The sequence below is a fragment of the Pavona decussata genome, unplaced genomic scaffold (genome assembly GCF_977016875.1).
Source record: "Pavona decussata unplaced genomic scaffold, jaPavDecu1.1 SCAFFOLD_62, whole genome shotgun sequence".
NCBI lineage: Eukaryota > Metazoa > Cnidaria > Anthozoa > Scleractinia > Agariciidae > Pavona > Pavona decussata.
In genome coordinates, this window is record NW_028145483.1 from 1,433,950 (window position 1) to 1,452,563 (window position 18,614).

The window sequence follows — 18,614 nt, forward strand, 5'->3', positions numbered from 1 at the left end:
CACATTTGACATTTAAAGCGAGTTGGAATAATCGAGACGATGCTTGAAAAAACGCGACTTCATTGTAAGGACGGTGCCTACTAATACCGAAGTATTTTTGTACGGCTTATGACTGTGCGGGAAAAGCAGATCTTAGCAAGGCCTCTTGGAATCCAAAAAAAAAATTGGGGGTAACCACGCATTTTTCAGAGATAATTAAGCAATAATATCTCTAAAAAGCGCCAAAATAGAAAAGAATGTATGGGATTTTTTCCCTAAATTGAAACTTAATTATCTCTGAAAAATGCATGGCTACCCCCAATTTTCTTTTGAGATACCAAAAGCAGTTGCTACGTTCTGCTTTCTCCGTATAGTTTTAAAGCGCGCAAAATTATCCCTGTATTAGTTGGCACCACCCATAGGAAACCCGACTATCTCGAGATGCGCAGAACGTATGCGCAGTAACAATAGTAGAACATGTATTATGCACAGCGCGATACATTTGCTACGTAAAAGTAAAACAAGACAACAAAAGCAAGATAATTTCAGTCTCTTCCATGTTTTATTTTGATTCACTTTTGACATGTCCAATATTTGTAACAGGGAGCTTTAGAAATTACCACAGGAATAACACTACGCATTTGGAATAAAATAACTGCCAAATTTCTCAGAGCATCTTGTAACTAAAGAAAGTCCCTCGGCTGGCTACTTTAACGTATACGACAACCTATCCTTGCTTTCTTTAAGGAATGCATGAGCGAAAAGCGAAACGCCATTGAAACTCAACGCATCCAAGTACACGATTTTTCTGAGCGCGTTTCGCTTTTCACACAACTAGCGCAGAATTGACTCCAGTGAAATGTTTGCGCTTCGTTTGCACATTTTAACCAACTTAGTAATGGGTGATGCAACAGATACAATACCCACACCAAAAATGATTAGGCGATAAATACATCTACAATGAGTTATTACAGTTCGCGACTAAAGTCGATACACAACCGTTCTGTTGATTAACGTTTTCGGCAACTCATTGTTCTTTCAAGGTCAAAACGACAAGATAGAGCTCTTTGTCGTGTAAATGTATGCAATTTATGCTTACCTAGAAAACGATTTAAGCCTAGAAACTGCTAATGGATTGTTTTTCCCGTGGTGGTAATTAATTCGGGCTGCAAAGGTACATAAATAAATAACAGCATCGACAATGCTTGATGTTAGTGTTGCAGCCACAGTTATCTGCTTTTTGTGCTCAGTTTTTATATATTTTTTTACTCATCTCTCAATAAAATGGATTTTCACGAGATAAACTTCAAGCCCTAGCTTTTCGCGAAAAATCATCCCGATATTTTGCAAAAATATCGATATACCTATCGTCACAAGAGGTATCGTCGTGCACCCGAGTATCGTAAAACGCAACCCATGAGCACCTTGGAAGCTTCCAATGCGATTGGTTCTTAACTAACGAAGGTGATACCCTAGAGCTCCCTACCATGGATTGCTTTGAGCCAACAGAAAAATCATCTAAACTTTTATATATTGGCCTCACAGACTTCTACACAACGAAACATAACAGCCACAGCAGCTGACGATTACGGAGAGTTTTCTGCAACACTTCCTTGCGTTCCAAAGAGTTTGGTCACGTACTATCATGGCCCACTCGGCCAAAGGCTGACTAATTTTCACATAAAGAGGGCGTGAGAAAATATTTTGGAATACAGGGAACTGTTGCAGAACTTAAGCTGCTTTATATAACTGGCTCTGATCTCGGGAAAGGATTCACGGAGTTCTTTTAAGTTAACACTCGTGAATCCTAAGTACTGTATTTAAACAATTGGCTTTTGTTTTTTCAATCTTTAGAACACATTTTATCCACATTTTATCCATTTTAAGTGGTTCATGCTGAACATAAGAGTCAAATTGCTCTCCTGCCGCTTTCCTTAGTCACTTTCCTTAAAGACGGAAATGAAATGTCTCTTTGAACTTCCGGTAAATCAAGCAACTTTCGATGAGAATTTTTCTTTAACGCAAAGGTACATTCGAAAGAGAAAACCAGATATGCATATTACATTGCATAAACTTATTACTGCAGATAGAGTTTGTAGGGCGAAAGAAAATGTTGAAAATTTTCCAGTGCATTTACCTTAAGTTGGGAAGCGTAGACCTAAAACTAACATGGCTCCTAGAGTTTCTCATCCTTGCAGCGAGGTTTGGACCGAGAAGCAAGGAAGGGAGACTCTAAGAATGAGCTTGGATTTGAAATTTGCCTTGATTGTCATTAGGGCCAACTACATCAGCCAAGTGACAGCTATTTTGAGAATCACTTTAAAAAGCTAAAAGACCTCTATATAAATAGAAAGCTAAAAGTCAAAACATGCCTTAGTTTAGTCTAATAAAAGATTAGTCTGCGAGCAGTCTATATCTTCTCCAAAGTTCTGTAGCGCGCGCGATGGATCTAGCGAGCAACGACCCTTCCCATCCCCTCCCAAATCCCTCCTCGTTCATTTGTCTAATTTGCATAATTTTACCGTCATTTTGGGCGCGTAATCTGAGGGAAAAAGTACGACTGCTCGCAGTCTAACAAAAGCTATTAAGGTTTATTCTTCGAAAGTTGAATTGATGTCAATGTCTGTTCGTTCTTCGCGAATGTGCGCATAGTTAAACTCTCTAGCCGTATTTTCTACCTGCAAAAATGACATAGTCCATTAAGAACACATTTACTCTGTAAGTATCTATGGACGATACATCCCTTTCTTGAAACCTTTGCCTTTTGAATGAACCTACTATCTGAGAGTTTGGACCATGAAGACAGTCACACTGCCTTCAAGTAACTGTAACAAAACTTACGTGAATTAAAACGGCAGTAAGATTTACATTAGTAAAATTAGTACCATAGTTTCGGAGCTTTTCTTTCTTCTTTCTCCTCAAACAAAACTGAGCCACCCATTCCGCCACTGTGCGGTTCATTATCGCCCCATTTTGCTTCAGGAGAAACAAAACAGATCCTCTGGAACCTAGGGATTTAGTTTGGCGATAAATTAAAAGCACGGGTTTTACCTGATTACGTTAGATCTTGTGTACTAGTCGAAAATGATTATGATGACAATGATGGTGGTGGTGGTAACATTGTTGGTGACAATAGTAGTGATAATGGGTGATAACGATGGCGTTCCCGAAAATGATGACGATGATGATGATGATGATGATGATGATGATGATGATGATGATGATGATGATGATGATGATGACGATGACGATGACCATGACGACGACGACGACGACGACGACGATGACGATGATGATGATGACGATGATGACGATGATGATGATGATGATGAAGATGGTGTTGGTGGTGGTGGTGGTGATAACATTAATGATGACAATAGCAAGAGAAATAACTGCAACAATATGACAACTAAATTACAATCAAGTTATCAACCATTTAGTCCCAAGGGTCAGCAACGAAAGTTCCTTACTGCTAATTTTTACTCCGTATAATTATATTAACTACATCTTCTTAGAAGAAATGTTCGAATAAGTAAATTCTCCGAGATATATTTAGCAATAAAAGCTAAAATTTCAAGTTCAAGAAAATGAAATGTTGAAAATGAAAGACGTTCAGTAGAAATGCCATTCGTTTTTTAGCGCTAGCCTTTATTAGAAAATTGTGTTGAGATATAGGCATTCCCAAGGTGATCAGTTATTGAACTCTCCAGACCTGGCTTGTTTAATTTCCTTTAAAGCACTTGAGAGAACTTACATGACCAACTGATTTGAAACTTGACCTGGGAATTAAAAGGTTGATATCAAGAAACCGTTATTTTGATAACATTCTTTTCATTTAACGTAACAAACTCTAAACATTGCCAACAAAGATGCACCTTGCTGAACATTCTCTCTCCTTTCCTTGCTGCCTTTTCTGCGAGACCACAGAGCTTCGCGGTCTTTTTAGCACAGGCACACCAACCTTTACAGGTTGGTTAAGTTGGCAGCTTATCCTGTAAGCTTTTGAAGTACGCCTCGTGGATTTTGCTTACAAATTCTGAGTCATTCTGAAACAAGAATTCAGAGATCTTTTACGATGACAATAAACAGTTTGAACCCAGAATGTACCACAGTTTAGATCTTTTACTTACCATAGAACATAAGAAGCTCATGTGAGTTCATAATATAGGGAAATTTCTCAAACATCGTCTCGTAAATTCATAAAAAAAATGAACAGTATCGTAGAAAAGAACTGAGCAGAAACTCCTATTTGAATGGTCACACTTTTGGGATTTCGTCCACAGACTCAAAAGTTTGAAAATCTCCTTGTACAACATAACAAACAGCACCACAGGAAAGTACTGCTCAGTAGCTTTTATATTTTATATATTTATATTGTAATAATTATATTTATTTAGTTAATTTTTATTTTTAAATTATAACGGTTCTTGGGAGGGTTTCTTTAGGTGGTCTGCCTTGTATGGGGTCTCCGACTCTTTTGTAGGTTATCCTTATGACTCTCTTTATCTTCTTAAAGTTCTGTATGAACTTCTTTTTTGCCATGAAATTGTAATAAATAAAAAAAAATTATATGGTTGGTTTCAAGATTTCTTTTACAGCCTCCAAAGTTAGAAACACCTTGTACAGCATAAAAACAGCACTACAGGAAAGTACTGCTCAATAGCTTCCATTGTCACAATTTAATTGATACGAAATTTGAATCCAAAATGTTCATGAGAAATCAAACAATACCTTTAGTAAATAGGTGAGAGCTTGAACAAGCTGTTCTTGTGTCAGAGGCGCAATTTCCATTTTCGGAGGCTGCTTGGTTTGTGGTGGTGGTGGTGTTGGTGTCATAACAGTCACCGCTTTTCCAGAAGGTTGGAAAGCAAGTGGTGACATTAGAGAGGCACTGGCCATACCTCCTTGATCTGGCAAAGGCTTCTGAGGAGACTCCTACAATGGGAAACAAAATGCAATCTTACTGAACTATTTGTGAGTAATCAGTCCATGCATGTGAGGAAATATAATTTTTGATAGAAAAGTACATGTACCCTCCCCATATTAATCCCCACCTTCTAATAAGCCCTTCCACCCTTTCACCTTCCCACCCCTTTGCACAACCTAACATTTATCAGCCCACAGGGCCTTTAATATACGAAATAGTATACAGACTTTGTGTGGAGAGAGGCAATGTAGATAAATTACAATAACGGGGGAGCAGGGATGGCACAGTGGTGAGCGCACTCACCTCCCACCAATGTGGCCCTGGTTCGATTCCCGGACTCAGCGTCATATGTGGGTTGAGTTTCTTGTTGGTTCTCATCTTTGCTCCAAGAAGTTTTTCTCCGGGTACTCTGGTTTTCCCCTCTTCTCAAAAACCAACACTTCCAAATTCCAATTCGATCTGGATTATTGTAAAGCACTTTATCATGAGCCTAGTGGCTCGAGAGACTGCGTAAGCACTCCCCGTGTTATTACACGGAATGCCCGCAGGGCATGACGTGTCTAGGTTTCGGTCGGGTATCTTTTTTTTTTCTTCATCGTAGTCACAAATGTGCACATTAATTTATGCATTAAACTCTGTCCTCCCCATGTAAGGATATATTGTTCTGATTGTCTTCAACAGAAGCGGCCCAATCAAAATCTATTTTTCAGGCACATATCACGAGAGAGGGGACCCACTCATCACTTCCTGTGTGACGTCAAATCATCATTTGATTTATTCATTAAAACTAGATTAAATTCTTCCCTCTCCCAGAAGGGATCTATTGTTTTGATTGTCTTGAACAAAAGCGGCCCAATCAAAATCTATTATCGGCGCGTATATCACGAGGGAGGGGACCCACTCATCTCTACCTGTGTGACGTCAAAGCAAGTCATCATTTCGAAAAGTTGTTTTTGTTCAATGGCGGCCACATGTATGAATTTAAGATCTGCCGTTTTCAGAGAGAAAACAAACCTTTTTCAAGCGGTAAATCGAAATAATAACTTCTAGGTAGTACTCGACAGTTGAAACGGTGGAAATTGGGAGAGTTCACAGCAAAGAAACTCCGCTTTAAAAAACAGATCGAATGATCAACGCGAAGGATTAGAGCTAGAGGAGGCCAGACCAGTTTAGTGGGGTCATGACGTTATTGCATAGTTATTTCTGGTATGATTCCTAGTAACACAACGATAAGTATCACGCAATATATCTGAATAAAACCATTCAGACAATTATTGCAATTGCCAAGGGAGGATAGTTTTTAAATATCTGCGAAACATACAATTGGGAATAATTGGGGCTACATTAAGCATTCCGTGTAATGCCATTAGAGGGGCATCTTGTTGACATTAAATTTGATTATTTATTTTATTTTTCATTTTATGCCCTTTTCCTACCAAACCCTAATCAAATGCAAAGTAGCCTACATTTTAAGTAGTGGTCACATGGGGTTCCATTACCAATATGAGGACTAAAATGTGGTTTGAGCCATGAAATAAGTAGCCTGCTTTGCAGATGTACTTTCAGCTCATCATGCAATCTTTCCAGATTGCGTGACAAGCCAAAAGAGCATCTATGAGGGGGGCTGTGGAATCAGATGCCTTCAGGGACAGGGGAAACAATTTAAGTGCTTTCTTTTTTTAGACTTCAATCAACAACTAACCTTAACTTGAGAGACAACTGTTGACTGTGGAGCAGCTGATTGCCCAGGTAATGTGTTGGCAGTCTTAGTCTCTGGTCGCTCATTATGAAATAACTAGAAAAACAAAGATGGTAACCAGCTAATTTATTTCAAATGTTTGACTTTGTGTGACTGATTCTATACATATTTTGAGCTCATAATTATGGTTTTAAAAGAGAAGTACAAAAAGTGAATGTTTGCCCCCATTCAGACTAGGTCCCTGGATCCGGTTCTCTGGCATGGGCACTAGTCTGAACAGAGCTTTTTTGCCCGAACAAAAATCTAGGCACCCAGGCACAGGCACTACCCCCAAGGGTAGTACTCGGGCACTGTTCCTGAGAACAGACACTTGTCTGAACAGGATTTAATCAGTTCGGGACTGCGCTTTTTCCTCATACCTCCCTACAAATAGCAGGCACTATAAATTGACAAACGAGAACATGATTGCTCCTTGGGAACCGAGGAGTTTGAACAAAGCCCTTTTAAGTGACCGGGCACTGGGCCCTGGCACAGGCACCTAGTGATTTGTGGGCTTCGATCCTGACTTTGCTAGTTTCTGTATTTTTTTGGTCCATCAGTTGTTGCCATAATAATTATTATGACTGACAGCACTAAAATTTGAAGCTCAGAGTTCACCTATTATTGAGAAGTGAACTTACAGTAACATGTCCCAAGGAACTCTTTAAGGTTGTCTGGAAAAAGGCAATTGACACTCAAGAGTAGAAATAAAAAAAAAACAGTAATATCCATTTAACCATATACCTTTCTTTGTACTCCAGATTTTGTGCTGTCGATTGCAGAATCATCTTGTGTTCTTCTTATTGGCCCTACACCACCTAAAAACAATAGGTAATAAGTAATACATAAGTAATAAATCAAAGACGAGGAAGTCAGAGTGTTTCATCCAATTCCAAAACACTGAAAAATCAAAAAGTCAAAAAGTAGGCAGAACAAACATGGTGGAGCCGAGTTTTTTTCTTTCCTTTCTTTTTAACCAACTTCAAGGTATTTGGAAATCAGGTGAAACACTTTTTCTAGTGTTTGCTATAGCTTCTCAGGGGTTTCATTAAGTTTTGAAGTATTGGGGCACCTATAGGAGAGTAGCTGGGCAGAAAATTACACTTGAAGTGAAGTTCTTTATGTTCAGTTTGAAAGTAGGCAGGTACTGACTCTTGTGTATTCTGGCACTGGTACCCGGGTCCTGCCTTCTAATACTCGGGTCCCGCCTTCTTATGAGAACCCTGGCTTCTCAAAATATTTTAATAATTCTTGCAGAAATTCAAAGCAAAAATTCACCATTAAGATCACATTTCCAAACCTCCTCCACGGTAGCAATCTCCTTTGTTTTAACTTAGTTTATGAGTTACTAATAAGTTTGAGAAGTTGCTTTAAAACATACATGTACATCACAGACAAATTAGCATGTTGTTTTCTGCCCTGTCAGACTTCAAGTGTTAAGCTCAGTAGCCACTTAAAGTGATGCCAAACGACACAAAGCATAATGCTTAGATTAATTGCTGTAGAGGGAAGAAAATAGTCATTGAATACCACATGTTTTTGTTGTTGAGTTGTTCGCACCTGAGCTAATGGGAGCCTTCATATCTGACAGCGTGAGACTTTTTTTCACTTTATCCTTTCTTCTGCTTGACTGCCCCTCCCCTGCTGGTAACACACCATTCACCAGCCCCTCCCCCTTAGGTGTATTTGAAACTTGTCCTGACAGGTAGGGGGCAGGGGAGGAGTATGCTCGTGGCTTCTTAGGACGAGTATCCTCATTTTTGAAGAGTCTCTGAAGTTGTTCTTTTTGAAGCTGGTTTTCTTGGAGGAACCTCTGCTGTTGTTCCTGTTGCTCTTGAGGTATTTGTATCTGTTGCTTTTGCAGAGGGCTACTTGGAGAAACCAATATGCCTGGAATGCTTGTTTTTGCCTGTGTTGGGAGATAAATGCAAAATACAAGTCAATCTATACACCTCTAGCCATTATCTATACCCAATCCAAGGAGGTTCATTGAAAATTCTAAAGGGGAAGAACATTACATGTATAAAAAGCCAAACATCTAATAAGAAAGCATGAAGCTAAACTGGAATTACAGAGGGGGGTGGGGCATGGACATTTCTAGAATGACACATTCAGCCAGCACATCTTTTAAATATTTGGTTTATTATACATGAATCTGCGTGCTTGCATCTAAATATTCAGGTCACACACCTTCAAACACCTCAATGAACAGGGTACCCAACTCAATTTGCAAGTTACATGCTTGAATGAACAGCTGACCCAATTCACTCCCAAATGATCAGATCTATCAACTTAAATACACAGGACACCCAACAAAAACCTGAATGGATACTAACAAGTCTAAAGCTGAAAGAACAGGATATCCAACATATACCTAAACTAGTAATAATCAAAGACTAGGGAGTGTGTTTGATGATCTCGATCCCAGGGTCTTTGCTAAGTTGGTGATGATGTCATCCACTGAGATACGCGTCCCAAGATCCGTTCATTCGTTGATCAACTGTCCCATACAATCTCAACTCCAATCTGTATTAGGAGTGCATTCTTTCTACGTTGAATTGCAATGAACAGGATAACCAACCATAATTTATGTAAATGAACAGGATACCCAGCAAAGTAAATGGATAAAAACAAGATGATGCCCAATTCATACCATACCTGATTGTTGTATCTTTCCTGTGCTTTGGCAAACAGCTGCATGATATCCACTTTGTCTTCTGTTTTACTTTCTTGACTTTCCTTCAAAAGGAAATAATTAAAGGTTATAATGTAACTCAGCCAAAATGGACAGTAAAATGTTTTTTGAACTTTCTTATGTGTGTGTGGTAAACCAATTTGCTGCTCTTCTGTACCTATCAATATTAACCCCAGAGGGAGAGGGGGTGGGGGTGTTTGAGGGGGACCCTGAGAATATACAGAGTAACTGGATAAAAAAAAGTCAACCCCATCATTCTGGGAACTGGTAATTTCATCTAAATTTCAAGTAGTTACATACAAAATCCGTACTGGTTACACATTATTATACAGTCAAATTCCCTAGGGCGGGTGAGGGTAGAATAAATGCCTTCCATCTGCACATCCCCCACCCCTCCCCCTCCCCCAACCTTTCAGGCGACATGTGCATTTGGAGGTGTAATTGTTACGTTTGGAAAAGTTGGCTCTACAAGGATACTGAAGGTTGGAAAGAGAGTATATGCAATTTAGTCTGATAATGTAGTTTTATTACTTAATGATCATATAATCATTTACTAGAATAAGCTGTGTTTTTTTGTCTAGGAATGAAAACGGAGATTGAAGGATGAACATGAAATCATGGGAAAGGCACAATTTTTAATGAAAGCACATGTTATTCTTTATTCTTGCAAGGGGGTAATGAGATGAATAGAAAAAGAGCCAATAAAAAGTTCATTCCACCGGCTCATAACATTCTCTTCACTTCAAATTGCAGCAAGGCTGTTCATGCAAACATTAGTATCCCAGTACAATGAGGGTTTTGAGTCAAAACATGAAATTAAAAATTAAATTACCTGTGGAACTTCTACTGCTGCAGGTGGATTGCTTACAACACTGCTATCGACCATCCCTGTCTGAGAACTGAGCCTGTGTAATGAGAAACAGGTTTGAAAGTAGTCAGTTTTGAAACACAGCACTTGGCTGATCACGTGTACACTAGTAAGTAATTAGGCACTGTGCTTTATCGTTCACTCTGACAAAGGACTAGTGCTCGAAACGTTAGCACTCGAATCTCTTTATGGTGGCCAATTTACCTTTAGTTAAGATTTCTGTTAATAAACCAAACATTCGTTTCTACTCCCCACCAATGTAGCACCACAGTTTCTTTAGAAACTAACCAAATCAATTTTCATGCCAGAATAGAAAGTCAATCCGGAATGCCAAGGTAACAAAATGACCATTAAACAGCCCATTGTTATTCACACTATGCCTGATAGGTGTCATTCCAGAGCAGATCAAAGCTCAAAAGGCTTTGTACAGTTGTCTGTTCTTATTACATGTATGCTTTGAATCTAGCATCAGACAGAAAACCAATCCAGTACAAAGTATTCCACTTCAAGAGCAATAAGTCAGATTTGAACAAAAATTGTGCCCTAAATCAGAGAGACTTAATGTTTTCATGCTGGCACAGAAACTATCCAATACAGTGTGAACATGGACGTGTCTGACATTTTCCATGTACCGCAGTGTATGGTCACTGCGGTCCTATGCCCCACTGAGGGCTCAAAGGACTTAAGAGAGAGAGAGAGAGAGCAGTGTACGGTATACAGTCTGCAATTTGTATTCTTCAGCTTGAGGTCTGAGGTCTGGGATCTGCAGTCTGCAGTCTGACGTCTGAGGTAGACCTACAGTTTGCCATTTGCAGTCTGGAGTCTGTTGTATGCAGTCTAGTGTCGGACATCTGAGGTAGATCTGCAATCTGCAATCTGTAGTCTGGAGTCTGTGTTCTGCAGTCTGTTATTGGTGTGAACTTAGCCTTATCTGCAATACTCACTTGTTCATCAGTGTTGCCAGTCTTTTACACTCCTCACTGTCGTAGAACCATATACCAAATATCCCTTCTGTAATCATTAATTAAAACAACACCAATCAGCAGTTAAAATGAAGCAAAAAGCACTGAACATGATTCATTTGATCAGTCAATTCTTGTCCTGACTATCCCTAGGGGCTACGTAGACCTTTATCACCATTATTTGGAATTTCGATGTAGGCTGGCCAAGTAACAAAAAACAATTGACACTATACTTGAAAGAGCATCTTAAAATTAGTAATGAGGTCAAGTGCAAGAGTCTTGTCTTTTAAAATACTGAAGATACAGTTCCATAAATTCAGGAATTTTTGCAAACGTTTGTATGAAGATAGGCAAAACTTGCCTGTTTCCACATGAATGTCTATAAAACTTTTAGACTTAACGAACCTAGCTACCTGTAACTTGCTTTATCCCTTAATAATGTATTATGTCATATTTTTACAGATTTGTATCCACATCACTATTATTTCTACAATTTAAAATCAACACTTCTAAATGTTATTTGCTTTAAAATTATAAACTGAAGTTGACCAAAAACATTAATTTTGTAAACATCCTTGAACTGACGATGGATACTGAAGTATCCCAAACATGTCTTCCAAACTTAAATGTTGTGCCGTATTTTTGAAATGTCTAATATCATTTTCAGATGAAAAGCTTTGCACTAAGCCTCGTTTTCAAAATGAGGTTCCAATTGAAACAACTTGGAAATGGCCTATTCTGTGACCCTAAATGTGATCATTACTAACTTGCGATATTTCTGTATAACAGAAAAGGATCCTGAAGCTTGAATTCCATGTTACTTGTGATTGGCTCCATCATGTTGTTCATGTTTAGTCTGTTCATTATGAAGAAAGCAATGCTTGGCGATATCGACCTACGACAATAATTAAAAATCATTTTCAGAATATTAGTAAATTAAAGAACATTACATAAATTAATTAGTAAAAACTAGGGGCCAGTTAAACAGAGTCTAACTTAGGCCGCAGCTGTATGTTAATCTATTATAATAATTGCACTTTTGTTATTCTTTACTTTTTTTGCTCTAGTTAGTTGCACGTTATACGCCAGTTAGTTGCACGTGGCAGTGACCAACTCGAAAGCCTAAGCTCCTTTGGTCACCACGCACATTTTACTTTTCACATTTATGTAATTTAATGCCGTCTTTATGTTAATTTGACTTATATATTGTAATTTCCTTTTGTTGTAAACCATTGAAATGGTGCATAATAATAAAAACCTTAACCTTAAGCCTTTCCCGTCCGAGGGAAATGGCGAATTTTTCTAAATCGCTAACTATGAACTGGGAGACCACATGTGATATACCATTTAAAAGGTATTTTCTGGGGTGTGCTATAAATCACACCAACAGAGATGGAGGAGGTCACATATTAGAGTGAAAAAAAGTCCAAAACGAAAGAAGAAAAACATTGAAAATTTTCTCATTCGTTGTACATACTGGGTATCCCCCTAGACTATAGCTTAATGTACAGCTCTCAGTGCATTGCTTGTTGTAAGATATCAACTGGACCCTTAACGAACAAAGAAAACAAATCCAAAAGGTTGAGGGGTGGTAAATCAAGTCTCATATAGGAGGGGGGCATGATTTTATGCCTTCAATTTATAGATCTTTCAAAGATCTTTTGGTTGTGCAAATTTCACACAAATTGACCAAATACTGAGCTCATAATTGCATCTTGTGCCATTAATGGCACTCTTGGTCGGGAAAGGGTTAAGACAATCAGTGGGCCTCCAAATCTGTTGATATAAATTTAAAGTGGTTTATTTTAAGTAGATAAATACTTTTCTACTCTGGGATGCAAGCCTTCTTGTCACCGTCGGCAGCAGACAATGTTTAGATATGATTGTTGGCAAAATTGAAAATGGCTTAAAACGTGGTTTTGTTAAGCACTGTCAAAACTGTCTTTTAATAACTTACCCTAAGGCCCAGTTCAGACGCCGAACTTTTCATGAGTCGAACTTAATTCAAATTAAGGTCGGTCCAAATCACGAAAATCCCGCCTTTTGATTCAGACGCCGAACTTTATTAGCCGAACTTATTGATTTACTTGAAGTAAAACCAATCGAAATGCTAGCGTTTTTTTTGTTTGTTTTTTTGTTTGAAATACGTTATAATAATCATTATTATCACGTATTTCAACCAAAAAAAACAAACAAACAAAAAACCCTTACCTAATGCATAAATTATTTATGCATAAGGTTCGGCTCATGAAAAGTTCGACGTCTGAATCAAAGTCGTTCCAAAGCCGAAATTCCCTGCTGAGCCAGGCGGGAAGAACGGCTGAGCCGTTCCAAATTGAAACAGCCATTCTCAACGGATTCAGACGCCGAACTTTTCATGTACTTAATTCGAGGTATTAGGTTTGGCTCATGAAAAATTCGGTGTCTGAACCGGGCCTAAGTGACTAAAAAGAACATTAGTAAAAACTAAGTGATGACAAAGTGTAAAACTTGTGGGATGTGTCTAAAATGGACAACTGATTAGTCATTCATTTGGTAAGGACTAATTTACACATATTGATTTAATAAAGGTTACCAGGTACCTTCAGGGGTGCTCCTGAACAGTGTAATGGATGTGGCGCCTCTGGGGTATATCACTGATACCCAAAACCCTATATCGAATTAAAGCTTATAGAACTGGGTATTTATTTCATTATGTTTTCAAGAAAATGGATTTCCAGTGTTTCTGCACAGTTGAAACTTGAAGGTCCAGATCATCGTACTAGAGTTCCAACGCAATGTGATTTTTATATTTTGGAATTTTTTTTCTCAAGGTCAGGATCCCAAAGGCTAAAAAAATGTGTTGGGGTTTTCCTTAGTTTGATTGCATTCAAAAGTTACAGCACATTTTTAGAACTGCAAGAAAAACAAGCAGAGTGAACGCATGGAAATGGCTTTCAAGGAAATACTTTTTAGAATTAATAACAATTCCCCGACACATTCAATAAGTTGATTATAAATCAATTATTTTTTCTAGCACCTGGCCAAATTTGGCTGAAATTGGCCAAATCGTTTCGACAGAGAGTTGTAAGCAGAGGCGTGGGTCAATTTAGGTCATTTGGGAGAAGAGGAAAAGTGGATTGATGACTTGGGCAGGGGGTGAGGAAGGGGGGGGGGGGGGGGGGTTGGAAGAAAAAACTCCAGATTTCAGATCTCCTAAGATTGGCATCTCTGTAGAAAGGACCATATGGATATTTTCTGCAAGTTAACACAATGTGTAAATGCACACAGTGCTATGTACAGTACATGTATATATACACAAAATCATTGGCATACCTGCTATAAACAAACAATGCTCCCTCCACCTCTGTTTTCTCCTGTAATAATTAAAAAGAAACTCATTATCTAAGAAATGGAGATCCCTTCTGCTCAAAATAATTTGAAATCTCTCACTCCTGAAATAAACAAACCTTTACAGCATCCCACAAAGCTCAAGTCACAATAAATTTTTTCGCCATAAGGCCGTCCCAATAAAATGCTTCATTTCCCATCTCCCGACCGACCCTTTTTTTCAAAAAATAAAAATAAAAAATTCCAGATTCACTAGTTAGGCAAGTACTTTAATTTACAAGCACACGACCTTGTTTTATTAACAACAATTGTTATGATGTGATGTCCTTGTCTTTAATTAACATCGGTACTACGTAGGTAACGAATAACGAACAAAAATACCACGTTTTCAAGTTGACTTTGTATCCAGGCTTTCTAACTTAGCAGCCTGGCCTTCACTGGAACCCAGACCCTTTCAAGTGTTATTTCTTTTTTTTTTGCCCAACCAACCGACCCACCATCACAAGAGACGGGGCGATGGGAAACGAAACATTTTATTGGGATGGCCTAAATTATTTATGGCAAAAACATTGGTCAAATGAAGGGATGCCTGGAAAAAAGCCCTAAGTGACTTTTGATAAATTGTTAGATTCTCTTTCTAAATTGCCTTGTATTCACTTATGAAACCAAAGGACAATTTGACCTTGCATCAAAAGTCACTTAGGGCCTTGTTCCCCACACCCCTTCAAATATCCAATTTAACTAAGGCACACATAGCTACAGGCTGAAGTAATGTTAAGCTTTTATAAAAAACCCTTTCAGCCCCAATATAAACACGTATATTCTCCTCACTGTCCTCCATATATTTCTTATGTTACTAGTTGGGAGATTTTTTAAAACAATCAAGGCATTTCATCTTTGGAAATTATTTTCTTTATTCTCCTGACTTAAATGTTTAACCAAACTGTGGCATTGTAAGGAGAAATCTGATGTTGATCACCACTGAGGCTTAAAGGGGAAGTATCATGGGGGTTATAATATCTTTTGTGAAAAATGATGAAATAAGACCCTCAATCAGCTGCCAAATAATTCTAGAATGACAAGAGGAAAGAAATCAACTCAATTCTTGAAAGGAACAACTTGTGACCTGTTCCAGTGCATTTTGGAAACAAAAATGCGAGAACTTGAAAAACATTAGCCTAATATTTTTCAAGTTTCAATCGAAACCGGCCTAATCTGTCTCTGGCCGGAGGCACAAATCGACAGTTTTATTGCACTGGGGTGATAATTTATAACAAAACTAGACAATAAAATTGTTTTGTTGTTTCTACAGACAAACAAACATTTTTGGGTTTTGAAATAACAGCAAATTTGCATAATACTTCCCCTTTAAAGGGATAAATCCCTTCCTCACATTTTAAGAACTTTCTTTGTTGGAAGGTTGTTTTATTTGTTTTCTGGGAATTTTTTGTCTTTTCCAAGGTAGGGAAGGGGGTTGTTTTCCCGTCTCCCCTCCCCCTCCCCCAGTATTTTTCCCTTTGGAGAATTAGGCAAGAGTTCCTTGCATCCTAATTTTTTTTCTTTCATATGTCACACAAAACAAGTTACAACATGGGACATTGACACTGTTCTCTTGCATGGACTTCAAAAACTCATTAATAATTCATAAGCCCATTAACCTATCAAGTGGTCAATAATTGAATACATCAAGTCCAGTGACTTTATATCGATAAACCTCCTCCTTATTAGTATGCGGTGTTTTATCAGCTGATAAAACACTCATCATTAGCATGTAGTGTTTTTCTCGTATGCTAATTTCCAACGTTCACTAAAGCATAATTATTGCTATGAACTCTATTGACAAATGCTTTTCCAGGAATGTTTTTGAAGCCATTCAAAAAACTTGCAGCACATGTTTTATCGGGTCTAAAAACACTTGGCTGTGCCTCGTGGTTTTTAACCCGATAAAACACTCCTGCTCGTCTTTTAAACATAATTACTAAAAAATTTTATTAAGAAAAAGTGTTCGGCACACCTAAAAGAAACTACATGTAGAAAGCTTGAACGTGATTTAACCTCCTCAAAATAAGGTTGAATTATATTATGGCATAGTGCTGAGATAATGACATGGCATAAAGTCCATAGCAAAAAAGTACCTAAAACTGAAAGAAACACTAGAAGATTTAATATTATTCATAGCCATTAATAATTTTAGCCTTAACAAATTTCTTAAAAGAACGAATACATAAATCATGTATACATTTTGCAACTCAAACTCTACTCAGATTTACTGCTTGTGTAAAAGGGTTCGTTTAACAGTGGTGTACATGTATGTATAATAAATTAATCACTAACTGTACAGGGCTGTGTGGAAATATGTCCAAGAGTTGCACTTCAGTACCCTCAACTTTTTTCCTTGGGAGTTACTTTTGGCTTATGGGTATTACTTTTTTTCGTAGGTCGAGTTACTTTTGTCCCATGGGTTTTATTAAATACTGCTTCATTCACATTTCGCCATCAGTTTCGAATTCTGGTACCATCTACACGGGCAATCCTCTGAAGGCAGTAAGGAACAGCTGTATAAGCTTAGTTGCTAAATAATTTCACAAATTCTTCACTATTGATTTCTTAATGACATTGGCTTTTACTCTTACACATGTCCAAAACTCCGTTCGCCTGTTCGTGTATTCGGCTTCTGCGCTTGTTACGTTTATCTTTCAGAGCATATCATCGCAATTCCCCTTCTATCAATTATTAAACCTCATTACAAACTTGTAACAAAACAGCGACGAAAGAAAGGAATGCTTATAACCGGGTAATAACTATTGCCGTCTAGAATAAAATATATAGACTGGACAATCTCAAGGATTTCGAGAGGAAAAGAACTTTAGCTAAACTGGACTTGTCAGGAAGCTGCCGGGACGAAACCGAAAATTAATTCTTCTTGCTTGCTAAAAGCATATGTTCTACCTACCCAGGCTTGTGTTTCTCCGTTAAACTTGTAAAGAGCCACTTGCGAAGCACTGTCTAAAATATTTACCACGTACTGATCGCTCTTTTTTATCGCACTGAGATTTAGTTTGACAAAAGAGCTCGATACTCCCTCGGCCGCCATTTTGAATGACTTGAATGATTATTCATATAAACGTCACGAAGTGAACTCAAAGATTATGAAGCACTGTGCATGTGAACACCGTCAACAGTCATTTTTGCGTTGCCCGTAAAGTGAAAGTAAGGAAATAATTTGATCATTCGCACACTTTCACTTAAACGCCTTAAAAACATGCCGATTGTAATAGCGGAAAAGAGAATATTTCCAAATGGAATAAAGAAAACTTCTTCAAATTTGTATTTAGTCAGAAGTACCCGACGACCCTCTTAGAGAAACTGATTAACCGTATGTTGCACTAAACACTAGCTGAGTGTCCCTACGTCAACCTTGGTTACTGTTTAACGTTCCTGGGAAAAAATACCCGTTCTTCACTGCCAGTGAGCAAGATTTTTAAGAAATTAAAATCCCAGCCAGCTGTAAGTGTGATGTCTGTCAACTGACTAGCCAGCAAGCAAGTTAGCTTGTAGGTACGCAGTATCTTCCCGACTGGAGACTTAATTTGTTAATATATTTTTGTGTCATCGGCTACAATGGCAACATGGCTCGTCAGGACCGAATCGGACAAGTTATTTTCATAGATGAGAAATAACGTCGGGCCTAAAATGCAGCCGTGAGGTATTCCGGAGCTGACAGGCAGAAGATCAGAGGTTTCACCCAGCTAGCACGGTTGCACGTTGGTAGCGACCCATCTGGTAAGAGCTAAACCACTGCAAGAGGCTACCTCCAAATCCGAACTCGTCAGTGAAACTTTTTCAGCAGCCAGCCGTGGTTCACCTTAACGAAGGCCTTAGACATATCCTTGTACACCCGTTTCGGCCGTGGTCTAGTGGGGAGCCCACGTACGTGGTTCAAAACTTCCAAAAGGTGGGAGGTGCATGATTACCCTCCAATATATCACACATCGCTCCAAGACTTTGGATACCAGTGACGGTAAGGAGATGGGCCTGTAATTCTCTGTGCACTCGGCCTCACCCTTTTTAAAAAGAGGAACAACGTTAGCTTCCTTCTAGTTCTGCGGGAAAGA

The 18,614-nt window shown here is 38.4% G+C and overlaps 1 protein-coding gene across 1 annotated transcript; it reads right to left on the reverse strand.

The window, feature by feature from the left end:
- Positions 1 to 519: 519 nt before the first annotated feature.
- On the reverse strand, positions 520 to 17,607 carry LOC146478918 (uncharacterized). The gene is made up of 11 exons (XM_085111631.1): positions 17,453 to 17,607; positions 14,485 to 14,525; positions 11,937 to 12,064; positions 11,152 to 11,218; positions 10,172 to 10,244; positions 9,303 to 9,383; positions 8,205 to 8,553; positions 7,389 to 7,462; positions 6,609 to 6,701; positions 4,711 to 4,914; positions 520 to 4,025 (listed from the first exon to the last, which is right to left on the reverse strand). The coding sequence occupies exons 1-11, from the start codon at positions 17,591 to 17,593 to the stop codon at positions 3,954 to 3,956; spliced, it is 1,323 nt and encodes a 440-aa protein (XP_084967757.1). The 5' UTR covers positions 17,594 to 17,607; the 3' UTR covers positions 520 to 3,953.
- Between the last annotated feature and the right edge of the window lie 1,007 nt (positions 17,608 to 18,614).